The sequence below is a fragment of the Camelus dromedarius genome, chromosome 2, assembly GCF_036321535.1.
Source record: "Camelus dromedarius isolate mCamDro1 chromosome 2, mCamDro1.pat, whole genome shotgun sequence".
In the NCBI taxonomy this organism is placed as follows: domain Eukaryota; kingdom Metazoa; phylum Chordata; class Mammalia; order Artiodactyla; family Camelidae; genus Camelus; species Camelus dromedarius.
This window is the reverse complement of record NC_087437.1, coordinates 32734197-32761883: the sequence shown is the minus strand read 5'-3', so window position 1 is coordinate 32761883 and position 27687 is coordinate 32734197. Positions and strand designations below refer to the sequence as shown.

At 31.8% G+C, this 27687-nt stretch overlaps 1 protein-coding gene across 1 annotated transcript in view; it reads right to left on the bottom strand.

Annotated features, from left to right (window-relative positions):
* The window catches only part of RSRC1 (arginine and serine rich coiled-coil 1), a 349802-nt gene that overhangs the window by 269614 nt on the left and 52501 nt on the right, over window positions 1–27687 (bottom strand). Inside the window, exon 4 of the mRNA XM_010986358.3 lies at window positions 787–960. Coding sequence (XP_010984660.1) covers window positions 787–960 — 174 coding nt within the window. The remainder of the gene's footprint in view (window positions 1–786; window positions 961–27687) is intronic.

Genomic DNA, 27687 nt, shown 5'->3' with positions numbered 1-27687 from the left:
AGCTCTTCAATTTAACACTGAAAAATGATACACTAAAGATAAACACTTTTGTATTGAAGTATTAAAGTGAACATACCTAAGATGTTGAAAGGCTGAAAAAAGAGGATAAATTCCAAGATGTTCTACTTCATAGAAGCTGCAATTTAAGCTACTAAACAAGATTCTGTTTCATTTTAACATCTTCTAATTTAATAAACAGTTATGAGTGGACTTCAAGCTCCAAATTGGACAGAGTCAGGATAACTGTTTCAATTATATCAATTCTAGAAAAATAATATTCTGGGTCTTTTATACATATACACTTATTCTAACAAACACATAATACCTGAATATTAACCAAGTCCTCATTCTGTATTGAAAGAGGTCTAACCAATAGTAAATCACATGGTTTTCTCCTTTTGTTCCATCTTTATCCTTTTCCCCTAACAGTTTTATAATAAGCTAACAGACATTTTAATCATCAAGTAGTCTTCAAATTTTAATCCGTATTCATGATAAAGGAAATGGAACTTTCCTAACAAATCATGTAAATTTTCCTTTACTGAGATACTAAGGTTTGACAGTGTTGTTTGTTTCTAAGATTTGCTATGTAAGTATTAAATGAAAACAGGAATAGAAAGGAAACAGCAATAATTTGAGGTAACTATTTTAATTTATCTCTTCTCCCTTCTCTATTGTATCCTCCTCTTTTTTCCATCTAAGAAAAACCACAGAGGATGAAAATTTAGTTTGAATATTGCTATGGAATCAATGAGTTATCACTGCTTTAGATTTGCTTCAACTTACCCACGTTTGATGTTGTGTAATTCCTTATCTTTGTTTTTATCCTTCTCCTTTTCTCTTTTCTCCTTATCTCTGCCTTTACGTCGTTCTCTATCCCGAGACCTACTACGTGTTCTTCTGTGACTGGACCTTTCACTGCTTCGACTATGGGAACGTGGACGAGGTCTTGACCGGGACCTACAGTAAGTAGATTTCATTAAATACATTTAATGAATATTTTGTATTATGAAATAAAAATTTCCTTAAAAATTATCTGAAAGAAAAAGATTTAGTTTTAGTTAAGGATTCAGTAGTTAAATAAGTGTGAAAAGCAAGCATCTAAATATGATTCTTTATGAATAAGTACTCTGTTAGAATGATACATGAGGGAAATATATGTTGTCAACAAACTTTAAAGGAAATTAAGGCTTACTCAAAAAGTGTTTGTTTAGACAAAAAGTCTTAAAGTTCAAATCAAGTCTTCATTATTCAAATCTCATCAAGATAACATAACAAATCTAAATGTATCCAATCTAATTTTCAAGGATAGGGTCTTCTCTATTCTTACAATCTCTGCATCTATATTGATTCAACCTTATTTCCTATTTCTAATTGTTACAATAAAACTATTCCTCTAGTCTACTACAATCTAGCTATCCTTTGTATAAAATGAAGGACAAAATTAGGTCGGATACATTATGTGCTTTTAAAAAGTAAAGATTTTTAGATCCTGTCTTAACAGTATTGACAAGAAAGCCTCCACCAGACTGATGATCTCACAGAAACTATAAAAATAAACTATCTGAAGTCACTGAATAGTGATCAAAAGAAGGCACTGACCTTTAAAAAGAACAAAACCTTACTATTTATATATGTTGCTGACTTATGTAATGTAATTTCAAGCAATTAGATTATGAACCAAGAATGATGGGCAAGCCAACACATGGGAAAAGAAACAGCAATAAGAAAGTTTGCCATTTTATCAGTTTCTTTTCTGATGACAAGCCTAAGTCTGCCATGCCGGACAGATAAACCTCCAACAGAAAACTTTTAAATTTCTGGCCTGAAAAATCAGAACAGAGATTCAGGGCAACCATCACAAAAGGAAAATGAAAGGGAAATCCTGCAAAAGAGTCAGAAGAGGAAGCCAAAAATTCTAGATGTAATTCTGTTCAAATCTCTAGCTGAACCCTACATCATGAATATGAACAGCAGATTCCAAATAGCTAAGGACAAGAGAACTGAATTAAAATTTCAACTGCCCCCAAAGAGACTGGATTTTTATAATGTTAATTGAACTAAGTTAATTCCCTGCTTTAAAAAAAAAAAAGTAAACAAAAAAATCAATATTCTTTGGAGAAAAATAACAGAATACAGAGTATTAAAAAAAATGACATTCACCATGTCCATGATACAATCCAAAGTTACTAGATGTACAGTGAAACGTGAACAATGTGATTAACTCTCAAGAGAAAAAAATAGTCAATAATGACCAACCTTGAGATGAGCCAGATGTTGAAATTAGCAGGCAGGATTTTAAAATAGTAAGTATAACTATGTTTATAATCAATATAAAGTAAAGACATCTCTGAAGAAAAATAATAGAAAATACAAAAATTCTGTAACTGAAAAATACAATATCCAAAATTAGTATTACACTAAATGAGAGCAAAAGCGAGTGATAACAACAAAGGAAAAAAAATTCTGTGTACTTCAAAACAAATAAATCAAACTTATCCAATCTGAAGAATTAAGAGGGAAAAAAGGCTGTTAAAAGAAAGAAAAAGCCCTGGGATCTGTGTATTCAAGTGTCTAACATGTTTATTTAAACCCAAAAGTAGAGAAAAATAATGAGGCAGAAAATTATTTTTTTTAAGTGGTGGTCAAAATTTCCCCAAATTTAGTGAATGAAAAGTTTACAGATTCCAGAAGTTTAGTGAACACCAAAATAAATATGAAGACCATGACTAGTAATACTATAGTCAAGCTGATGAAAACTAAAGGTGTAGAAAAATCTTGAAAGTATTCAGGAAAAAAGTTGACACACTACATACAAGGGAACAATGATATGAAATACTGCTGGCTTCTCATCAGAAACAATAAAGATCAGACGACAATGGAATAAAATTCTTAACATGGTGAAAGAAAAAAAAAATCACCACAGAATTTTATATCCAGCAAAAATATCCCTCAAAAATAAAAGTAAATCAAAGACATTTTTGAGATAAAGGAAAAGTAAACCATAATCATCAACAATTACTAATCTGCATCATAGTAAGTACTAAAATAAGTTCTTCAGGCTGAAGAGAATGATAAATGATGGAAACTTGGATCTTCAGAAAGGAAATGAAGACCACTGGAAATGGTAAATATATGGGTAAATGTAAAAACTACTTCCCTTTATTTAAAATATGTATGCACTTGAAGTAAGAACTACAATATTTTACTATAGGGTTTATGAAGGGAGATATAATACATATAATCGCTACAAAATAAAGTATGGAGCAGATAAACAGACATGTACAGTTAGAAGATTTGTTTCTACATTTCACATGAATGGTGAACAGTAACTCTAAGTACACTGAAATGGTAAGAGTATATATGTAATCCTTACAGCAACTACTTAAAGAAAAGGGAAAAAAAAAAAAAGAAGAAGAAGGATAAATGAATGCCGAGAAGTGTAGCTAAAGAGATGAACTAAAAGAGAATTCTTTAAAATATTCATTAATCCAAAAGAAGGCTAGGAGGGAGGGTATAGCTCAAGTGGTAGAACCCACACTTAGCAAACACAAGGTCCTGGGTTCAATCCCCAGCAACTCCTCTAAAAATAAATAAATAACTAAACCTAATTACCTCCTCCAAAAATAAATTTTTTTTTAATTTTTAAAAGAAGGCTAGAAAGCAAGTACAAGGAAACAAACAAAAAAGGGACAATAAAAGAGTAGACAAATCTAAACATATTAGTAATTAATTTAATTAATTTTAATTAAAATGAATTAATTTCATTAAAAAGCAGAGCTGTATCTCCTTTTCTCTGTCATTATGATATGGAGTTGACTCTGTTCCTCACATGTCTTCTCACAAGACTCAGGATCAAGCAATTCCTGACCAAGAAACCAAAGTACAGTCCCATTTCCCAATGGATTCAAATGAAAATAAGCACTAAAATCAGGTACAACTCCAAAATGAAACAATGGAGAAGAAACAAGCTGGGTCTATATGAAATCACACAGGAGATGTCACATATACTTATGCTCTATCAAGGTCATTTACATCTTAACATATCACTCTGAAAGCATCACTACTATCTGGACAGTTGAATGTGTTTCAATTAAAAAAATGACTTTTTACTTTGTTTCTATGTTTCTGCACTGGTAGGCTGGTTCAGTAATAAATATGTGACACCTTTTGTTTGAGAGGAAAAATAGCACAGCTTGTCCAAATTAATTTATTAAGCAACACACAACTATACATGGTCTACAAGATATGCAATTTAAATACAGACACAGGTTGAAAATAAATGGTTAAAGATAGATATATCATGTAAACAGCAAACACAGAAAGGCTGGAATGAATATATTAAAATCAAATAAACTAGAGTGTATCACCTTAGACACTTAGAAACTAAGAGTATCACCCCAAATAATAATGTACACTTCATGTGATCAAAGGATCAATTCATAAGTAGAAGTCATACAGAATATGTTTATTGTACCACAACAGAATTAAATTAGAATTCAATAACAATAAAGCATCTAGAAAAAACCCAAAGGTGTAGAAATACACTTCTGAATAAGTCACGAGTCAAGTAAGAAATCACAAGAGAAATGAGAAAATATTTTAAACTGAAAGACAATGAAAATACAGCATATAAGAATTTGTGTGATGCAGCTAAAGCAATGTTTAGAGGAGATTTTATAGCTTTAAATATTTATATTAGAAAAGAAGAAAAGTCTAAAATCAATTACCTAATGTTTCATCTTTAGAAGCTAGAAACAAGAGCAAAGTAAACCCAAAGTAAGTAGAAGAAAGGAAACATTAAAGAGCAAAACTCAATGGAGTAGGAAGCAATAAAGAAAATTAACAAAGCCAAAATCTGGTTTGCTGAGAATATCAAAAATATTTGGTAAATCCCTGACTAGACTGATAAAGCAAAAAAAAAAAAAAAAAAAAAAGCAAACACAAATAACAACAACAAAAAAAATTTGTGGATAAAGAAATTGTATGAACTAGTCACACGTACTTTGGACATGTGTAGAACTTGAAGTGAATCATATGAGTTTTGGTGGTAGTTAGTTCTGTCATCTTTCATCCCTAACTGGTTCGTTCAGTGAATAGAAAGCAATACTGTATCATAAGACCACAAATTCTTTTTTAAAATGTGATTTTGAGAAGTTACAATATTTATTGCAAGGAATGTCGACATCAGTTCATTATCCTAATCTACAAAATTTAAATTTCCATCATTTTCTCTTTCACTACTCCCTCTCTTAATTTTGACAAATGCTTCTTTCCACATAAAGTTTTAATTTACAATTTATTGCCCCCACAGATGTTATCTATTCATTTCTAATTCAGTCTTTTATTATATGTGGATATACAGAAATTTTAACAGATTATTCCAAAATCTTTGAACAATAATTAGAATTTAAAGTTTTCTGGCTGGGGGAGGGTATAAAGCTCAGTGATAGAGTGTGTGCTTAGCATGTACAAGGTCCTGGGTTCAATCCCCAGTACCTCCATTAAAAAAAAATAAATAAACCTAATTACCTTACCCCCCCCCAAAAAAACTCCTTAAAGTTTTCCAGTTAAAAGAAAATAACAGTCATAACAATAATAATAATAATAAAGGGGGCCTTTTTTTGTGATAACCACAGCCTCTATATATATATATATATATATATATATGGCATGTGTATATATATATTGCACTATATATATTGCATGTATATACAGTATACTATCTTAATTTGGTTCTATTTTATGAATCTGGAAATTAGTTTTCACTTAACTAGTAAAAAAGCGGAGTAACAAAAGTAGAGTAACAAATCTTGGTTTAAACACTAACAACAAACCTCTAAGAGCTTCTTTATCTTAAGTAAAACCTCAAAGTAAGCTCATTTCTTAGTGGTTTGTCACTAAGAAAAATATACTGTTGGACAAAAATGTGTAATCACTTGTGGATTTCAGATAAGGCACATTTTGGTGAAATCTTTTTTTTTTTTTAACTGTATCTTTAAAACTAAATGTATCTCCTCTTAATATAACCATAGCTACAGAAGCAGTAAGTTAAAAAATAAAGGATTTCTCATATAACAGCGTCCTCAAACAAGTTACTTCCTCTCTGGCATCTATATCTTCCTCTACAAAATGAGGACAATAACTACCTTTCAGGACTATAATAAAGATTAAATAATAGTATCTAACTGAATTGTGAGGTAGCAGACAAGTAATTTGGGAGGAGGCAGGCACAAAGAAAGATATGAAAGAGAAAGAAGAATGAAGTGCTGATCTGAATGAATGAATCAAATCTCAATCAGATCATAATGAAATGTTTCCCTGATACATAGCTAATCCAGTAAAGAGAAGTATTCTGATTTTGATAGATCTTTAAAATCTTAAGGCTGGCATAAGGATTACTTAAGTTTCAATACATTTCTTTTATATAGGAAGGTAAATAATCATAATCTTGGTTAAAGATCCACATCTTCTCCACAGGAAACCCTCGCTAGCCAAATACATGATCATCACTAGTTTGCTGTAACAGGAAAATCGTATCACCTATCATTCAAGCCTTTGGAAAATAAAAGGGGATATTTTTTAGAGTCAAGGAAGGCACTGTAACACACGGACAACAGGCAGAAATTGGCACTGTCCCAGAGTAACCAGAAAGTAGGATCACACTATCTATCCCCATCACAGCAAAGCTAGATACCGCAATTAGAGGCCTTCTGTCAATTACTATCTGCCTCACTCTCCCCATAGCAACTACTTCCCTAATTTCTACTCCTCCCAACTTACCCAATTCATGAATTAATTATCTCCAAATGCATCTCATGGTTTTCCCTATCATAAAGATTCTACCATAGAAAACATATGCCTACCATTCTCCAAAAATATCCTGCTCATTATGTCTTCATACAAGCAACCCATGACATTCTGGAATACTCTTTTACAAATATTGCTGATGTGGCTCAATGACCTATGATAGTAATTATCAGTTATATGAGTTAAGTGCTCACGCTATCAAATTTAAAGAAAGTAATAAGTTTAAAAATATCACAGTATGCAATAGAAGCTATTGGCCTTTCCACCCAATGTCTTAATATTCATTATTTTAATTCTCATATTTGAGGCCTCTTAACCTTGCCTATAGGCTACAAGAAGCAAAAAAAAAAAAAAAAAAAAAAGGCTCTGGAGAGAAGAAATGGGGAAAAGAGAGCAAATCCAAAACACAGTTTTCACAACATTATTAAAGGCTGCTAAAAAGGACCACAAAGTCAAACACAGGTTTTAAATGAATTAAGCTGCTGACTTTTAATTTTCATGAGAATCACTTTGCATAATTTTGAGTAAAACTCACATGCAGACTATGAACAATCCCATTTACTTTATTAAGTAAACATAATTACATATTTGAAGGCTTTCCATCAGGAAAAAAGTAATAGATCAGAGTAAAGAGATTCCCTACCCTGACCAAACAGATTAGAAAGTCAAAGAAACTATACTAAAATTTAAGATATTATTTTTTCCCTCATTCCTTAAATAAATACCTTTCTGATAAATCACTCTAGAAGTCTCTAGAGTACCAAAGCCAATATGGAAATATATTATAAGCAAAGAAACATTTGATAAAAAATGTGGCAATCTAGAACACACAATATATAAGCAATAAATGGACAGCAAGATGTCCTATTATACCAGATAAATGCTTTCAATATCTACAGAATAGGAAGAATCACCATAACATCCCTACATAAAATGAATTACTGCCCTCAAAAAACAATTTTTCAAGTTTCTTAATTGGCTAATGAGTTCTAAACACATGTAATCAAAACAAATATCCTAATATTTTGTCTTTCAAAAAAAAAACTACAATACTTCAAATACTCTCTTAACTAGAATAGTATAAAGATTACATTTGCCATAAAATAAAACCATAATTAAAATTACGCTTAAAAATTTTACACTGAATAAACTAACATGGACTCTATATCAGGATGATATTTTGAACATGGATATCTACTTTCACCCCCAATTAAAATCCAACTAAAATCATAACAAAAGGGGGAATTTTTTTAACAGAACCTATACTATAGGGAAGAGATACACTTTGAAAAAGGATGTGTCCACTAGCGGCTTGGTGGTGAAAGAAAACCAGAAATCAAGGTGCTGAAGCTCAAGGCTCTATAAAAACAAGAGGACATCAAAGGATCTAAAAAAAGACCTACCTTTTCCCATAAAGTTCCCCATTTATTAAAGAAATTCCACCTCACTATACTAAAAATAGTACAGTGCCATTCAAGAAATCTTATAAGTCACTAAAAATCTTCAGCCCATCCACTGAATTGTCTGTTACTGCTGATTCAAGAAAATTCTAAACATTATCATGAACAACAACAAAAAAGAATCCAACATCCATACAAAGTAACTATAAGAAAAGAATCAAAGTTAGAATCAAATTTTTTCAGGTGACACAAATACACATCACACACACACACACACAAAACAATGAAGCAGAAGAGACTATAACATAACACTCCAACATTAATTAAATACAGCATATAATAAGAGACAGGCATAAGTGATAAAAGGGCCATGAAAAAGAAACTATTAAAAAATAAAACTTGTAGAAAGGACCAGAAAAAAGCAATAGATGAGGCAGACAGTTAATATCAAACCTCACTGAGGCTCCAGAATAAGAAAAAACAAGTAACAGAGCTAATATTACAATCAGAATCCAAGGACATTTTTGGAACTAAGAGAATCTACATGTAGAAAGGATCTACTGTGTATCTGGGGAAATGGATTAACCATAGCCAACTCTTAGACATAGTCTGAAGAAGTTATTGCACGTTAATAATAAAGGAAAAGAACGCTCTAATCAAGTCACTAATAAAGTCAAATTGGCATCAGTCTTCTCAACTGCAAGATACACAGCAAAACAATGACTTTAATATTCTTTGGGCAACTCAAGGGGAAAAAGTGTGCTCACCATGTTACATCTAGTTAAGATATCCTTCAACTATCAAAACTACAAGGAAAAATATGACAAGAGTGCTACTTTACGTCTGACTCTAATAAGTCAAGGGCCTGCTCTAATTTCTAGATTAAGCACTCAAAGTAAAAATAACAGAAAGTAAGCTAACAAACTAATAGAGAAGAAAGTAAAATAAAAGTAATCCAAAGCAGAAAAAAAATGGATTTGACAAACAGAAAACAAAGAAGACAGAAGATTTAGATCCAAATATAACAGTAATCAATAAACATAAACAGACTAAATTATACGTTTGAAGGAAAAAGACTATCAAACTGAAAAACAGAAAACTATAGAGAGCTTTCAAAATTAACATGTTAAATATAAAAACAGAAAGTTCGAAAATAAAAGGATAGGGAAAGATATCATACAAGCACTAACAAAAAGTTAGTGAAGTCATATCAATATTAGACAATGCAGACCTCAAAGTAAGAAATATTTCTAGAAATAGAGATGTTTCATGATAGGATCATTCCAAAAGGAATACAAAACTATTCTGAATTTGCATACATTTAATAAAAGAGCCTCAAAATATATAAAGCAGGAGCTGGTAGAACTTGATGGAAAACAGACAAATCCACAATCAAGATTTGTCTGTGAGCTCTCTTAATAACTGATAAAATAAGCAAGTTTTAAAAGAAAAAAAAAGTAAAGATACAGAAGATTTGAACAAATAGTTAAATTCACTTATTTAACTGTATTCATTGCTAATCAAGTGTATCTGTAATATAAACCTAAACTAAACCTTATGATGGGCCATAAAGCTAATGTCAACAGATTTCAAAGTTGAAAGGTATTCAGATTGTGTTTTCTGAAGGAAGGGAGGGAGGGAGGAAAGGAGGAAGGAAGGAAGGAAGGGAGGCAAGCAACTAGAAAAGCCTCCAAATGTTTGGAAATTTAATAACACATTTCTACATAACCCATGGGAAAGATGAAGTCACAATGGAGATTTTATTTGAACTGAATGAAAACTAAAAGATGACAGATCAAAAATGTGTAGGCTACAGCTAAAATACAACAAAGATGAAAATTTATAACACTGAATACACATATCCGAAAAGAATAAAAGCTAAAATAAATGATCTAAGCATCCATCTCAAGGAGTTAGAAAACTATACTCAAGAATGTAAAAGGAAAGAAATAAAGAAAAGAAGCACAAAATTAATGACTCAGAAGATTAAGAAAGACAAAGTTGATTCTTTAAGAAGATGAATAAAGTTGATAAGTCCTTGGAAATGACAAAAAAAATAGAGAAATCACAAATAAAATAATCAATATTCTAGTTAAATGATCTTTTGCCCATAAGGGTTAAAAGCTATGGGGATAACCCTCTTATCATAAACAAGTAAAAAAGCAGACAAAATGTATTTAACAACTATGTCAGACATTGGACTATTGGCAGTACATAAGTGTAATTCCCAAAGAAAAGGAAAACAAAAAAGGGAACCCTAGGATGCCCCAGCTTACTGCCTCTGAGGAAGTTTCTAAGCCACAGAGGAAGGAAAGGGAACCCAAACAAAGCCTCACAGACTTGCTGAGTTAGAGAGGCAGACACAGATCTTCAAGAAGGTCCAGGTAATAGAATTTGCAAGGCATTAGACCAAAGAGAAGGAAGTTGGACAGAAATAGGGATCCAGAAATCTACAGTGTGCTCTCTAGATCTTTGACAAGTTCCAGTCTACAAATATGTGAAATGAAATTCCATGTAACCAGGGGAAAATACAATGCATAGCAAGAAAAAACCCAGAATATTATATGGGGAAGAAATAGTGTTCTATCAGCCAGAATGGAGACACTTTCTACATAAGACATTGTATAGAGTCAAGTATTAATTCTGGAGCTAAATTAGCCATAGAGTAAAGGTACTCTGGATCCATCCTAACAAAGCTTAACAGCAAATCTTGATAATGACAAAATATTACCTGATGAAGTTACATCATGGCTACATGAGGGTTTATTATACTATCCTCTGTTTTAATGAACGCTTAAATTTCTCCATTCAAAGGCAAAAAAAGTTATTTTTGAAACTTCATTTTAAGTCTGTTACTTCAAACGCACCATAAAAATCACTATGGTTTCTCAATCCAATTCACAGAAGTTTACTGACAGAAAGTATATGAAAACTTACACCAAAAGACTACGTCAGATATACTCAACAACAAAACACTATTCCTTTGGGGAAAATACACACATTCTGAATTTTAACTAAGATAAATTAAGTAGGTTAATATTCTTCAGCTTTGGGCACTAACTGACCTACATCTGCCTTAGAGAAGTCTTCAATATTGTTGTCAAGTGTTCTGAACTACAGAACGAAGGTCAACTGTCCTCAGTAGGGTCAGAGGATCAAGGCTCTAGTTGCTCTTAATCAAGTGTTTATAAATAGGATTGTTTATGTATTCCTGACACAGTAATTTCCCACTCATAGAGCCCTAACCAAAAGAAACTTTCTCATCAAAATTTCATACAGGTTCAGTTGGATCTATAACTCAAATCAAGTTTTACAACTGAATTATCAGAATTCAAAGCTGGTAAATAAAAATTGAAACCAATCCCTCATTGACTTGATTTTTCACTGCTCTAAAATATAAAAAATAATATGCTTGTTTAGTATATCTCTTATTAAGCAATGCTATAGGGCATGACATTTGCTCCTGTTAATACTAAGGATCTTCTACATGCTAAGAAGGATGCCAGCTGTATTCACGTATTTTCTCTCTTTTAATTCTCTGGAGTATTTAAACATATAGTTATTACTGTCATCTCCTTTTGGTGTTTTGGGGGGATTTATTTTTCTTGCTTTGGGGGAAGGCAGGGTTGGGTTATTCCTTTGGTTTGGTTTAGTTTGATTTTTGCTTTGAGAAAACTGAACTCTTGAAAAGTTCAGAGGTCACTGAACCAATGTGTCATAGAGCTGAACTTTGAACCCAGGTTTGTCCACATCCTTTCAACTACAGCCCACTGCCAGTAAGATCTGATTGCAGTATCATTTTCAAATAAAATCTATAAAACAGAAAATAAGTATCTATACAGATTCATTTCTAAAATATTATCAAAAGATTTAACCACACCTTATTATAGGTAGATCTATTCATTTAAATACCTTACAATTCTCATGTCAATCTTCAGAAATTCCCAATCATCATCTTTAGTTCCCCCATTTTAAGAGAAGATATTAAAAGGTAGAATTGGGACAAAGAAAAAAAGCAAAAGAGAAATGCAGAAAACCCAGTACCTCCCGCCTAAAAAAGCATAAAACCCACCCACTATGGCAAAGGTTAAGTCATTTAGTCAAGTTCAAAGATCTTCAAAGACTTCTTAGATCCAGATAAGCCCATATGTTACGAAAATTCTACGACAAAGCTATTACTTTCCAATCTGCTTCTCATGTTTAAGATACAGAACACACAGATGCTTGGCATCACTCATCAGTTTTCCTCAATTTTCACACCAGATAATCAAGGTCCACCAATAACTTTCCTATCTAAAAGTCCTAGAAATGTCTTTATTCCATCAGTGCTTGGTTCACTTGTTAAATCTGAAAGTAACCATAAAAGACCATTCAGTTACTGTACAATAAGTGTTAATTTGCTAATTTCTTCACAGGTAATCAATTAAAATGTAAAATATTGGATAAAATTAGTTGCACTAAATTTAACAGCTGCTCCATAAGCATAATTAGTTTCACAAGGGCCATATGTATTCTGAACAGAGACAGAGTTGAAACAAATAGACAGATTTTAACCAAGTTTGAGAAAAATCTGCATTTAATTAGCAGGTGGGCACTACAACTGCATAACGTTTTTATACATTTATATTTATGAAGTGACAGAAGATCTAAAGGCTTTTTAAAATGGCGTTTATTGTTTGAATGGGAACTGTTTTGCTGCATGCTAAAGTGATTTAAATCCTTATAGCTCTGCTTTGAAAAAAAATCATAAATGGTGAAAGAAAACATATGGAAAACTGTAAAACTAGAAAGAATTTGCGACAAAAAACAGATACACATACCATAACTAAAAGGAAACTACACTTAATTAAATGTACACTACATCTGGAATATCAGCCTAATAAAATGTGAAGCTATTAATTTTCATTGTTCTAAAGGAAATGAGGTCAGTGTCATTTAATAATTCCTCCTATTACACTGGACTAACTCATTGGACTGTATGTTCTGGATACCATCTAATCTTAAAATGCTATATACTTTACAATATCCTTAAGTTAAACGTTTTAAATAAAGGCATTTAAATTACAAAGGAGTAAAAGAATAAAATCAGCAAATGAAATTCTTTAGCAGCTGGTAGCTACCAGCATCATACTTTAAACCTTATAACTTTTGGATGAGGTTTTTCATGGATGCCCGTACTAAGTATGAGATCACACTTGTTAGTTCCTGCTAGCATTGAAATACAGAAGTAGAATACATAATTTTAAGAACTAAAATGCTTACCTGGCCAATAATTTCATTAGTAGACTATATTTACCATTCTCAATTTTAAAATGTATTCGAAAGTTATTTTTTCAAAGGCAACGTAGTTTTTAAAAGTCCTTAATTAATAGAGCAATAATATTTGTAAGAAGAAATGATAATTTCCCAAAATTAAAAAGAACAATGAAGCAAATCTTTAATTTCAAATTGTCTGTACATGTTGGGGAGGGTCAGAGAGGAAAACGCTTACTTGTCAACTAAGTGAACCAGGGCCTTAAAATTTTACTGTTTCTTCACCAAGCTAAATAATGTAGCATTCTACTTAGGTATCAAACTCACTAAACTTCATAATTTTCTTTAAATAATAAGGCTCTTATACACAAATAAATTTAAATTATTAAACATGAATTTTCATTTTGACATCCAAGTTTTGGAAATAAAGAAAATATCAACACACTTTCTAATTAACACAACTTAAATCTGTACACAACGTACACAAAAATTAGTAAGTGTTCATCGAATCCTTGTATCAAAAAAATTTTGAACAATAAATATGATTGTAAAATATAACTGATAAGTTTGTGTTTACAATTAATATTAATTCTTCATGTCAAAAGTAAGAGAGAAAAACATACAGATCACTCTGACCCACAATAATTAAAAGTTTTTTTAATTAAAATTTTCCTTTAAACAATTACTTCCTTATTCATAACATATAAAAACTAAAAGGAACAAAAATTTTAATCTCCCCTAATTATATAGCAAATTCTATAATTATAAAACTAAAGGAAAAACTTCAGACACTAAACAGTTTATTTGAAGTTATTTACCAAAAATGTTTTTAAAAAATTATTCTTAAAAAGCCTCATGCAACTTGTTGCAAGATTTCACTCCATGTAAGTACATAAAACTTAATTTAACGGGACAGACTGATAGTTTACAACAGATTGCATTCTGCTGCCTTTAAATTAGATTTCCAATTCCTTTTTTTGCTGCTGTTCCAAACCCATGAACAAGTGCTAAATTGCTTATGTCAATATTTTAATTACCCAGCAAAGGCCTATTTAATGGTAATAAAAGAATCAAAGAAGCAAGACACCTAGGGATGAAACTTATCTCAATGGTCACATTTTATAAATAAAAAATAGGATCACGAACATACATCCAGCATTAATGTACATTGTATTGTATTATATGCTCAAGTAAAAGAAGCAAGAATATTTGAAATCAAGGTACATGTTAATTTATTTCTGGATTTTGTGTGAGTACTTTAAAAATAATCCTAGTGTGGGTTCCCTCCCCCTACATAAATAGTATAATAGGAAGCAGAGATATATTTTTACAAAGAGACAGAGTCTATGGCTTTAAAGCCTTGTTTCAGGATAAAAGAAAAAACAAAGGCAAGGTAGAAATGTATATAGACACCTATAGTTAATTGAAAACTTAGAAACCATACTTTTCCCTCGTTTTCCCTCTGGATGTTTATCCTGCATGATTCCAAAGTGATTTAATAAAGGTATTCTCAAATTCAAGTTTAAGATGCAGTATAAACAATTGACTTTATATTATTGGAAACAGCATCAATAAGTGAAAAAAGTAAACCTAAAAGTGAGAGCCCATTTCAATAGCACCTAGCATGTGTGACTTTTCATCAACAATAAAACCAAAAAAATTATTAGGTTTATACTCAAACTTATGAGTTATCATTTTACTTTTTACTTTCATATAACTCCTTTTGTTTACAAAGGTCCTTCATAAAAAGAAATGGTTTCAATACATAATTAAGTCTACTTTATGCTGATGTTTTCCTTTTTAACCAAGATAAGCAAAACATAACTTCCTAAGTAAATCAATATTATAATGAATAGCTCTTAAGTTCACTAGAAGATCAACTTACACAGATAATACAAACATTTCTTTTTTTCAAGCTATCATTCATTTACCTTTTTACTAATAAGGGAAAAAGTTACATATATTAAAAAATAACTTTATAGGTGTCATTTTACTTTAATTTGGTGTTGAAAAAATAAAGAATATTAAACCCAGTTTATTCTCTTGAAAATAAAAGGTAACAAAAACCAGTTTATTCTCTTGAAACTTATTTTCAAAATCCTCAAATTATCACCCAGAGCTTTCCTTACAGATAATTAAATAGAAAGTAAGCTATTTTCCCATTAAATTACTTACATTTATCTGCATTCATACAGATTAAAGTGGAGGGAGTGTTAGAATTGGAGGCAGTGACAATTGACAATTTAATATAAAAGAATACAGAACAACCTTAAAAATCAGACACTGGGAACCATCAGATCAGAACAGTGTGGGATCATACAGCCTACTATTCAAAAATGCACTTTATCGCTACATTACTGTACAGGTTAGTACACCTTGCCATAACTGATACTCATAAAGGCCTCAAACCATTAGTAAAAACAAAATACAACTGGACTTAAACTTCCATTTCAAAAAAAGAAAACCTACTACTCATGAAAAATAAAAGCTGAAATACTTATCCTTAAGGGAAGAATAGTATTCAAAACATATTAATTCAGAAAAAAAGGAATTCTAATTATTATTTGAACCACTCTTCCCTGAATGCAAAGCACTCAATCTGAGCAAAAAGAAGAGTAAAATAAAAAAGGTTTCCACACGAACTCTCCAAGTATTTTCCACTACACTTAGCCTACAACATTAACTCAAGGAGTTTGAGGAAACCTAAGACTGTGTTAAGTACTCATATTTGGGGGCCTGAGCAAGCCAGAGTTCTGAATATCAAGAGGAATTGTGTTATGAAGGGATTTAAAACAAAGTTTATAATCTCAGACCCACTGACAAGCCAATATGAGCCCCAATTAGGGATTATTCCTGCCACTTTAAGAAAAGGTATTTATAAAATCAGCTAATGTTCATTAAGTATCAGTCACATATTTGACATTATAAACTTTATAAATTGTGACTGACTTACAGAATTCAAAAGACAGAAACACACCAAGCACATTCCTGCCTTTGCACTGGCTCTCCCTACTATCTCACTGTTCCCCAGACATCTCAGACTCCGTCATCTACTTCAAATCTCTGCCCAAATGACATCTTTTCATTCAATTCTATCATTTCTACTCTGTTAAACAATGAAATCCCTCCTCTCTCCTGACCTGCACAACTCCCAATGCCCCATACCTTGTCTGTTTTTCTTTTTTTACTGTGTTAAACCTAATGTCTATATAATTTACTTATTTATTATAATATTTATTGTTCATTGACTATACTCCTTGCTAGAATGTAAGCTCTACAGGAGCAAATTCTTTTATTTACTGACATATCCCAAGTGCCAACAATTGTGTCTGTCATACAGAAGACAATCAAATATTTGTTTTAAATGAACAAATAAATCCATATATTTTCTTAATTTTTCCCTTTTTTTCAATATAATCCTGAATGGTTACTTAGTATTTTTCCTTAATATATTCACTTAAATATTTGTTATCTAATTTATTTTCCATGTGTCTAAATTATCTTAATAAATACTAGAAATTAATGACATTCTATCTTCTTCCTAATAAAATAGCATATCTATAATTAACAGATAAATTATAACAATACTATAAACTGTTTAAACTATGAAACACCTAAGAAAACTCATTTAAAAATTTCAATAAACTGAAATCTTTTTATCATTAGTTTTCAACAAAACAAATGCACGTATTCCCAACTTTACGCAAGAAATAGAGAAAATAATCCATCAACTGCCGCATTTTCTCTACTCTGGCATCACTTTGCCATCACACCCTTCCAAATACAGACAATTTCCCCAGATGATAGGAATTTCTCTCATTTATCCAGATTTCTAACTCTAAGCCAGTCTATATTATTCAGTCCCTAGATCTTCACTATGCAACATCTACCAAATTCATTTTGCTCCTGTGTCCTCAGAGCCCTAATTAACATAGGGTGTTCCTCAATACAGTTTGAGAATAGCATTTCAGAAACATTCAGGACCCAAATGGTTTTGATGATCATCTATTTCAATGAATCTAACCTGTGGCCACCCACTGACCACCTGAGGAGTTTTTTAAAATATACACACAGGAAAAAAAAAAACTTGGACCTACACTTCATACCTTATACAACGATTAACTCAAAGTAAGTCAGAGACTTGAATGTAAAACATAAAATTGTAAAAATTCTGGAAGAAAACATAGGAGAAGTTTTGGAATCTAGTGCTTGGGAAAGAATTTTTAGATTTAATAGCAAACACACAATCCAAAAAGGAAAAAATTTATAAACCACACTTTATCAAAATTTAAAACTTGTGCTATGTGAAAGCACCTGTGAAAAGACTGAAGAGACAAGCTACAGAATGAGAGAAAATATTTGCAAACTAGATATCTGACAAAGGACTAACATCTAAAATATATAATGAATTATTAAAACAAAACTTAAAAAATCCATTAGAAAACAAAACACATTAACAGAAATTTTACCAAAGAGAATATACAGATAACAAACACATGAAAAGATGTTCAACATCATTTATATGGATCCACAAAGGTCCCAGAATTGCCAAAGTGATCCTGAGGAAAACAAACAAGGCTGGAGGCATAACCCTTCCAGACTTCAGACAATACTGCAGAGCTACAGTAATCAAAACAGTGTGGTATTGGCACAAAAACAGAAATATGGAACAGAACAGAAAACCCTGAAATAAACCCACATACCAATGGTCAATTAATTTTCAACAAAGGAGGCAAGAATATACAATGGAGAAAAGACAATCTCTTCAGCAAGCGGTGTTGGAAAAGCTGGACAGCTGCATGTAAATCAATGCAGTTAGAACACTCCCTCACACACTACACAGAAATAAATTCAAAATAGCTTAAAGATTTAAAATAAAAGACATGACACCCCAAAACTCCTAGAAGAGAACATAGGCAAAACATGCTCTGACATAAATCATAGCAATGTTTTCTTAGGTCAGACTCCCTAAGAAACAGACAAAAGAAATAAAAACAAAAATAAACAAATGGAACCTAATCAAACTTAGAAGCTTTTGCACAGCAAACAAAAAGGCAACCTATGGAATGGCTGATTGCAAATGATGTGACTGGTAAGGGATTAATTTCTAAAATATACAAACAACTCATACAGCTCAATATCAAAAACACAAATAACCCAATCAAAATAATGGGCAGAAGATCTAAATAGGCATTTTGCCAAAGATGGAGACATTTCTCCATACAGATGGCCAATAGGCCCATGAAAAGATACTCGACATCACTAATTATCAGAGAAATGTAAATCAAAACTACGAGATATCACCTCAAGTGAGTCAGAATGGCCATCATCAAAAAGTCTACATATAATAAATGTTGGTGAAAGTGTGGAGAAAAGGCAAACCTCCTACATTGCTGGTGGAAATGTAAACTGGTGCAGCTACTATGGAAAACAGTATGGAGATTCCTTAAATAATAAGGAACGTAACGTTACCAAATGATCCAGCAATCCCACTCCTGGGCATATATCCAGACAAAACTCTAATTTGAAAAGATACATGCACCCCAATGTTCACAGAAGCTCTATTTACAATAGCCAAGACATGGAAGCAACCTAAATCCATATTATAACAGTAACATCACTATATACCTATCAGAATGGCTAAAATAAGAAAAAGCAACATCATCAAATGCTGGCAAGGATACAAAAACTGGATGGCTCATACAGTACCAGTTGGAATGTAAAATGGTACAACCACCATGGAAAACAGTTTGTCAGTTTCTCATACAAATACTATGATCCCACAATTATATTCTGGGGCATTTATCCCACTAAAATGAAAACTTATGATCTACAAAAACCTATATATGAATCATCATAGCAGCTTTTTTCATAATAGCCAAAACATGAAAGTAATCCAGACATACTTAATGTGTGAATAGTTAAACAAACTATGGTACATCCATACCATGGAATACTACCCAGCAACAAAAATAACAAATTATTGATGCATGCAACACTAGGATAAATCTTTAGGGAAATATACTGAGTGAAAAAAGCCAACACCAAAGGTTCCAAACTGTACAATTACACCCACATAACATTCTTAAATGACAAAACCTATAGAAAAGAAGAATAGATCGGTTGCCATGGTTTAAGAAGGGGATACAAGCAAAAGAGAACAAAGTGGATGTGGCTATCAACTGAACAACATGAGGGAATTTTGTGTTGATATAATGGTTCTCTATCTTACCTGTATCACTGTCAATATTCTGCTTGTGATATTGTACTACAGATACTACCACTGGGGAAACTGGAAAAAGGATACATGGGCTCTCTCTATTATTTCTTACATCTGCATACAAATCCACAGTTATCTCAAAATAAGTTGTACAACTTAAAAACATGCACAGACACATTGTTCTGGAAGTACTAGCCAATGCAACTAGACTAGACAAAACTATAAGAGGCATATGAAGTAGAAATAAAACTTTCTCTATTTGCAGATATTATATTTGAAAACCCTAGAGAAAAAAATATAAATTAAACCATTCAAAAAGCATTTCAAAAAATTCATCAAGGTAACAGCTCAACTGCAAAATAATTCAGGATATAAAATAAATATTTAAAAATCAAAAGCATTCATATGTGCAAATAGTGGTAAGAAGACATAATGAATGAAAAGACTCCATTTGTAATAGCAATTTAAAAAATAAATATTGGGTAATAAATGTTCAAAACCCAATTAAAAGAAAAACTGTAAACCTTCTTGAAACACACATAAGTAACCTGGAACAAATGGTAAGACATTCTTTGTCATTGGTTAGGCTGTTTCAACATCATAAAGGTGTCAGTACATAAGCTGATTTACAAATTTAATGTAATCCCAATAAAAATTCTAATGAGCACTTCTGTGGAGCTAGAAAAGTTGAACTTAAAATCATATAGAAAATAAATATCCAAGAGTAGCTAGGAAAACAGTGAAAAACAAAGAACTTTCAAGGTGGAACAGACCTACCAGATATTAAAACATGCTACAAAGCCTTATTTATAATTTATATCAGCACAAGAAAGACAAACAAAAGGATTAGGACAGAAAGCCCAGAAAATATACCCAACTACATATAAAAGTCTAGTATATGATAAAAGTGGTAACCACTGGGATAAAAACAGTCTTTAAAAAAATGGTTTAGGGGTAACTGCATAATTATTTGGAAGAAAATAAAATTAGATATATTCAACCCACCATATCCAAAATAAACTCCAAATGGACCAGAGATCTAATGTAAAAATAAAACTCAAAAAAGTACTAGAAGAGCACATGGGTGAATTCTCTCTCCTATAACCTGGGTGTAGGAAAAAGAAAAAGCACTCTGATTATGACCAAAATTCTAGATAGAAGATAGCTAAATTTAGCACAAACTGGGAGAAAATATCTGCAAATATATCACAGATAAAGGACTAATATCCCAGTTAAAAAACAAGCAACAGTCTTTCTCTTCTGGTCTCAGGCACTTTGGGATCTGCCTGGCTTGGGTGCAGAGATGGCTGAGTGGAAGAACCACACTATGCACAACCAGTCCCGAAAATGGCACAGAAACAGCATCAAAAAAAAAAAAAACCCCGATAACAACGATATTAATCTCTTAAGGGAGTGGACCCCAACCCAAGTTCCTGAGGAAAATGTGCCTTGCCAAGAAACACAAGAATGGCCTGAAGATGCAGGCCAACAATGCCAAGGCCATGAGTGTTTAGGCTGAGGCTATCAAGGCTCTCGTAAAGTCCAAGGAGGTAAAGCCCGAGATCCCAAAGGGCAACAACCACAAGCTCAGTCAACTTGCCTACACTGTCCACCCCAAACTCAGGAAACGTGCTCGTGCCCACATCGCCAAGGGGCTCAGGCTCTACCGGCCGAAGGACAAGGACAAGGCTCAGACCAATGCTGCAGCTTCAGCTGCAGCTCTGCCTCCAGCTCTGGCTCCCAAAGGCACCCAGGCTCCCACAAAGTCTCCAGAGCAGAGGCCTTCATCTATTGATGTGAGGATACAAGGACTGGTGTGACCCCTAGGCTGCTGTCTGCATGGGGCTCATGTCCTCCTGTGCTGTTTGTACAAATAAACCTGAGGCACGATCTGCCAGGAAATAAATAAATAAACAAACAAACAAATAAATAAGACAAACAAGCAATGGAAGGGAAAAAAAGCAAAACAAATTGAAATATTGCTTTCAAGGAACACATATATAAAACAGAAACAGACTCAGACATAGAATACAAACTTATGGTTACCAGAGGGGAGAGGGGTGGGAAGGGACAGACTGGGAGTTCGAAATCTGTAGATACTGACAGGTATATATAGAATAGATAAACAAGATTATACTATATATATAGCACAGGGAAATACATATAAGATCTTGTAGTAGCTCACAGTGGAAAAGAATGTGACAATGAATATATGTATGTTCATGTATAACTGAAAAATTGTGCTCTACACTGGAAATTGATACAACATTGTAAACTGACTATAACTCAATAAAATAAAATTTAAAAGAAAAGAAAAGAAACAAATATAAAATGCAAGAGCATACAAAGTTCGATAGTATAGGAAAAGCTCTACCAGGCAAACAAACACTAAGCAAAATATTCACATCAGACAATCTAGATTTTACAACTGAAAGCATTTACTACAGCAGAAGATGGACATTTTATAATGAGAAAAAGCTCAAGATAATTACAATTCTGTATTTGTAGGCATACATAATAATACAGTTTCAAGATATATTAATACAAAGCAAGGAGAAAATTTAACACAATTCTTAGTGAGAACAAGTAAGACAAAAAGATCAGTAAGGTAACAGAATATCTGAACAAGATTAACAAATTTGACCTTATCAGTACATGGAAAACATTTCTACTAATAATTAAAAATATACACATTCCTTTAAAACACATACCACCATTTACAAAAATTGGCCGTATGTTGGACCATGGAGGAATCTCAACAAATGTCAAAGGGTTCAAAGTGTTCAAAATATGTTTTCTGAGCAAAAAAAATGAATTAAAATTATGCTTGACAATAATAACAGAAAGATAAAACTAGAAAAAAAAACTTTATGTTCAGAAATTTCAAAATTCATTTCTAAATGATGGGTCTAAGAAAATATCAAAATGGAGATAAGAAAATATGCTTAATAAAATGATAAGGATACTACCTGGATACAGTTAAAGTTGTACTTAAAGTAAAATGTATAGCTTTAAATGAATATATTAGAATAAACAATGATTTAAGCATCCATCTCAAGAATTCATTAAAAAATGAACAGCAAATTAAATGAAAAGAAAAGAGGAAGAAAGTAACAATTCAAGCAAAACTAATGATTAGGAAATAAGCAAAAGAAAGGTCAGTAAAGCCAAAAGAAAATTGATGAGTCCTTGATGAGACTGATCAAGAGAAATAGAGAGAAGCCTCACATAAATACTATCAAAAATGGAAAAGGGATCATCACAGCAGAATCTACAATGTCAAGAAGGTATTAGAAACAACTCCCAGTGACTAAATCTGAAAAATTAAATTAAATGAACAAACTCCTACCACACAAAAATTGAATATCAGATGTCAATTCTCTCCATATTGACTATTATAGAATCAATAAAACCTAATCAAAAATGCCAGATTGTCCTTTTTTTTTTTTTTTTTTTTTTAGAAATAGGCAAGATGATTCTAAAAACTACACAGATTTACAAGTGGTCAAAATTAGCCAACATATTCTTATGGAAAAACAACTAGATAGAAAAATTTTATCTGATATCAAGAGTTCATTTAAGCACCAGGAATTAATTAAGACAGTGTAGTATTAGTGTTAAGGACAGAAAAATAGATTAATGGAACAGAATAGAGAATTCGTAAGACCCATGCATATGTGGGCACTTGATTAGAACAAGAGCCCTAACAAGCAGTGAAAAGAGAAGTCTTTTCAATAAGAAGTACTAGGTCAACTAGATGACTATTAAAAAACAAAGACAAAAAACTTCACACCATGCTACTTTACATAAAAGTAAGTTCCAGATTTAAATGTAAAGGTACAACAATAGAGTTTCTAATAAATTTTCTTCATGATGTTTTAGTAGACAACAATTTCTTTAAAAAGATACAAAACGTACTAACCACCCACAAAGGAAAAGCTACATTAAAATTAGAAAGTCCTGAATATCAAAAGACTATTATAAGAGTAAAAAGACAAGCCAGAGAGTGGAAGATACTTGAAATACATATTAACATACAAAGAGCTTATAACCAGAATATATTTTTTTTTAAACTTAAAAACTTCTACAAATCATTAAAAAAACCAACTTTCTAATATAAAACAATAGCCAAAAGATTCAAACAGGCATTTCATAAAAGAGAATATCCAAACTGCCAACAAATGCATGAAAATATGCTCAATTAGACAACAGGAGAATAAAATTAAAACCCACAGAGATGCTACTACATATCCATCAAAATGGTTAAAATAACTGATAATATCAAATGCTCGTAGGGATGTGGACCACCAGGAAGTCTCATACATCGCTAGTGAGAACTTAAATGAGTATAAAACAATTTGTAAAATAGTTTGGCATTAAGCTGAAAGATGAGCAGGGATTGAAGGGTATTCTTAATGTTCTATTTCTTGACTTCAGTAGTGTTTAAACAAATAGGCTTTCTGTGATAATTCATTTCGCTGAACACTTAAGACTTCTGCACTTTTATCTGTTATCTCCTGAATAAAAAGCTGTAAGCAAATAAATAAACTTAATCTATCTTACTTATTGGGCGTCATCTTTCTGGACTATTTTCCTAGGTAATAGGCTTGGTTCAATTTTGAAAGCTCATTACTTAAAACTTTAATCAACCCTTTATTAAGTACCTATCAAAATTCCAAGCATTAAGCTAAGTCTTTTGTGGCTACAATGCCAATGGTGAGATATCTCACACTTTGGGGTTTTTTTTTCTTTTTTAATAACTTTATTTCATATTATAAAATTCATCCACTTTATGTGTACAATGACTTTTTAGTAAATTTACTAAGTTGTGCAATCACCACCATAAATCAATTTTAGAACATCTTAATCACCCCAAAAGATCCCTCATATTCATCTACTATTTTCTGTTTGTTTGTTTTGGGGAAGTCTTTTTTGCCCTGCTTCTGAATTTCTTTTATTGAATTATAGTTGATTTACAATGTGATGTTAGTTTCACGTGTACGGCAAAGTTATTCAGATATAGATAGATAGATAAGATAGATATACACACACACATACACACACACACACAAACCTATATATATACATATATTCTTTTTCAGATTCTTTTCCATTACAGGTTTTTACAAGATATTGAATATAATTCCCTTTGTTATACAATAGGTCCTTGTTGTTTACCTACTCTATATATAATAGCATGTATATGTTAGTCCTAAACTCCTAATTTATCCCTTCCCCACTTTCCCCTTGGGTAACCATAAGTTTGTTTTCTATGTCTGTTAAGTCTATTTATGGTTTATAAATAAGTTCATTTGTATCATTTTTTTTTGATTCCACATATAAGTGGTATTATATGATATTTGTCTTTCTCTTTCTGACTTTACTTAGTACAATAATCTCTAGGTCCATCCATGTCACTGCAAATGGCATTATTTCATTCTTCTTTTATGGTTAAGTAATATTCCATTGTATATTTTTGGCTCTAGTTCTGTGAAAAATGCCACTGGTAATTTGATAGGGATTACATTCAATTTGTAGATTGCTTTGGGTACTATGGCCATTTTAACATCACTGATTCTTCCAATCCAAGAACAGGGTATATCTTTCCATTTGTTTGTGTCATCTTCAATTTCTTTCATCAGCATCTTACAGTTTTAAGAGCACAGGTCTTTTGCCTCCTTAGGTAGGTTTATTCTTAGGTATTTTATTATTTTGATGAAATGGAAAATGAGATTGTTTCCATAATTTCTTCTTCTAATATTTCATTGCTAGTGTACAGAAATGCAAGACTTCTGTATATTAACTGTGTACGCTGCAACTTTGCTGAATTCATTAATGAGCTCCAGTAGTTTTCTGGTAGCATCTTTAGGATTTTCTATGTACAGTATCATGTCATCTGCAAAAAGTGACAGTTTTATTTCTTTTCCAACTTGGATTCCTTTTATTTTTCTTCTCTGATTGCTGTGTCTGGAATTCCCAAAACTATGTTGAATAAAAGTGTCAAGAGCGGGAATCTTTGTCAAATGCTTTCAGCTTTTCACCACTGACTTTGACATTAGCTGTGGGTTTCTCATATATGGCGTTTATTTTGTTGAATTATGTTCCTTTTATGCCCACTTTCTGGAGAGTTTTTATCAAAAATGGATGTTGAAGTTTATCAAAAGCTTTTTCTGCAATTATTGAGATGATCATATGGTTTTTATTCTTCAATTTGTTAATGTGGTGTATCACACTCATTGATTTGTGGATATTGAAAAATCCTTCCATCCATAGGATAAATCCCACTTGATTGTGGTGTATGATCCTTTTAGCATATTGTTGAGAATCTCTGTCTGCTAGTATTTTGTTAAGGATTTTTGCATCTATGTTCATTAGAGATATTGGCCTGTAATTTGCTTTTCTTGTGATATCTTTGTCTGGTTTTGGCCTCTAATCATTCACTGTTAATCCCTATTCCCACCTCACCTTAAGCAATCACTAATCTATGTTGTCTTTACAGATTTGCCTTTTCTGAACATCTCATATAAATCGAGTCATACAATATGTAATCTCTTGTATCTGGTTTCTTTTACTGAGCATAATGTTTCTGAGGTCCACCTAAGTCATAGCACATACCAGCAGCTTGCACCTTTTTATTCCTGAATAATATTTCCCCATATGAATATACCACATTTTTTATCCATTCAACAGTTGGTGGATATTCTTTAGACTATTATTAATGCTGCTGAGAACATGTGTCTGCAAGTCTTTGTGTAGATACATGTTCTCATTTCTCTTGGGTCAATCCCTAAGAGTGGAAATGCTGATTCATATGGTAAATTTATGTTTAACTTTTTGGTTAATTCTTAATGTATATTCAGTGATATGTTTTATATACATAAAAAATCTGAATAGGAAGCAAGCATAGTGGTCAGGGAAGGCTTTCTAGAGAATGTAACCTTGAGGTTATCCTTAAAATGTCAGTAACATTTGGATACTGGTAACAATTATGATTTTCTCAAAAATAAGTATCATTTCAAGTTCATGCTTAATCAGAATTATGTACCTACTTTCTTAAATCATCAGTTTCTGCACAGCTAGGGAAACTGAACTAGACACTGAAGGACTGAGTTATAAGCAAATGATCCATATGCTCCAGCCCCACCAATCATATACATTTAAATGTTAACCTTAAAGTGTTAAAATAATTACAATGAACTTCAAATAAAGACTACCAATTATCTTTAACATTAAAAACAGAGATTAAACATTTTAAAAACAACCTGTGAATAACTATTTAATTTCAGGAGCTTTCCAATGGTCCAAAAATGCATTCCCTGAATTAAAATGTGAACAAACATATGTTAACTAACCTTTTTAATCTAGAGTGGTCAATTAAATCAACCAACTACCAACTATGAGTAAGCTGGGAGTAGAAATGCACTGCTAACATATTTCTTTTCTTTAAATGTCTCACTTACTACAACATGCAAAAGTTGTTCTTTAAAAAATTATCTTCATAATTGCATAAAAGAAAAAGAAATACTATTTTCCTCATTCTTATTTTTCCCAGTTAAACACAATAGAAAATATATTAATTCATATTTGAGTGGCAAAGTACACTAAATACATATCAAAAAGATAAATATTTAATTCACTAGTAAAGTGAATTAAACAATCTCCTTCATATGTTTTAGCAGTTTCATTAAGATACGTCTAAGTATGGTTTTCTTTGAACTTACCCTGTTTGGTGTTCACTGAGCTTCTTAATCATAAAATGTTTGTATTTTAGAAATCTTGGGAAATTTTTGGACACTTCTTATTGATACATGTTTTCTGTTAGAATCTCTTTTCTCATTCTGGGGCTATTAATTATATGCATGTTAGATTTAATTGTTCCACAAGTTTCTGGGTTTTCATTCATTGCTTTTTAATATTTTTCTCATTATTTTTGACTAGATTATTTCTGTTTACCTATCTTCAAGTTCACTGACTCTTCTTTGTCATTTCCATTCTAATATTTAG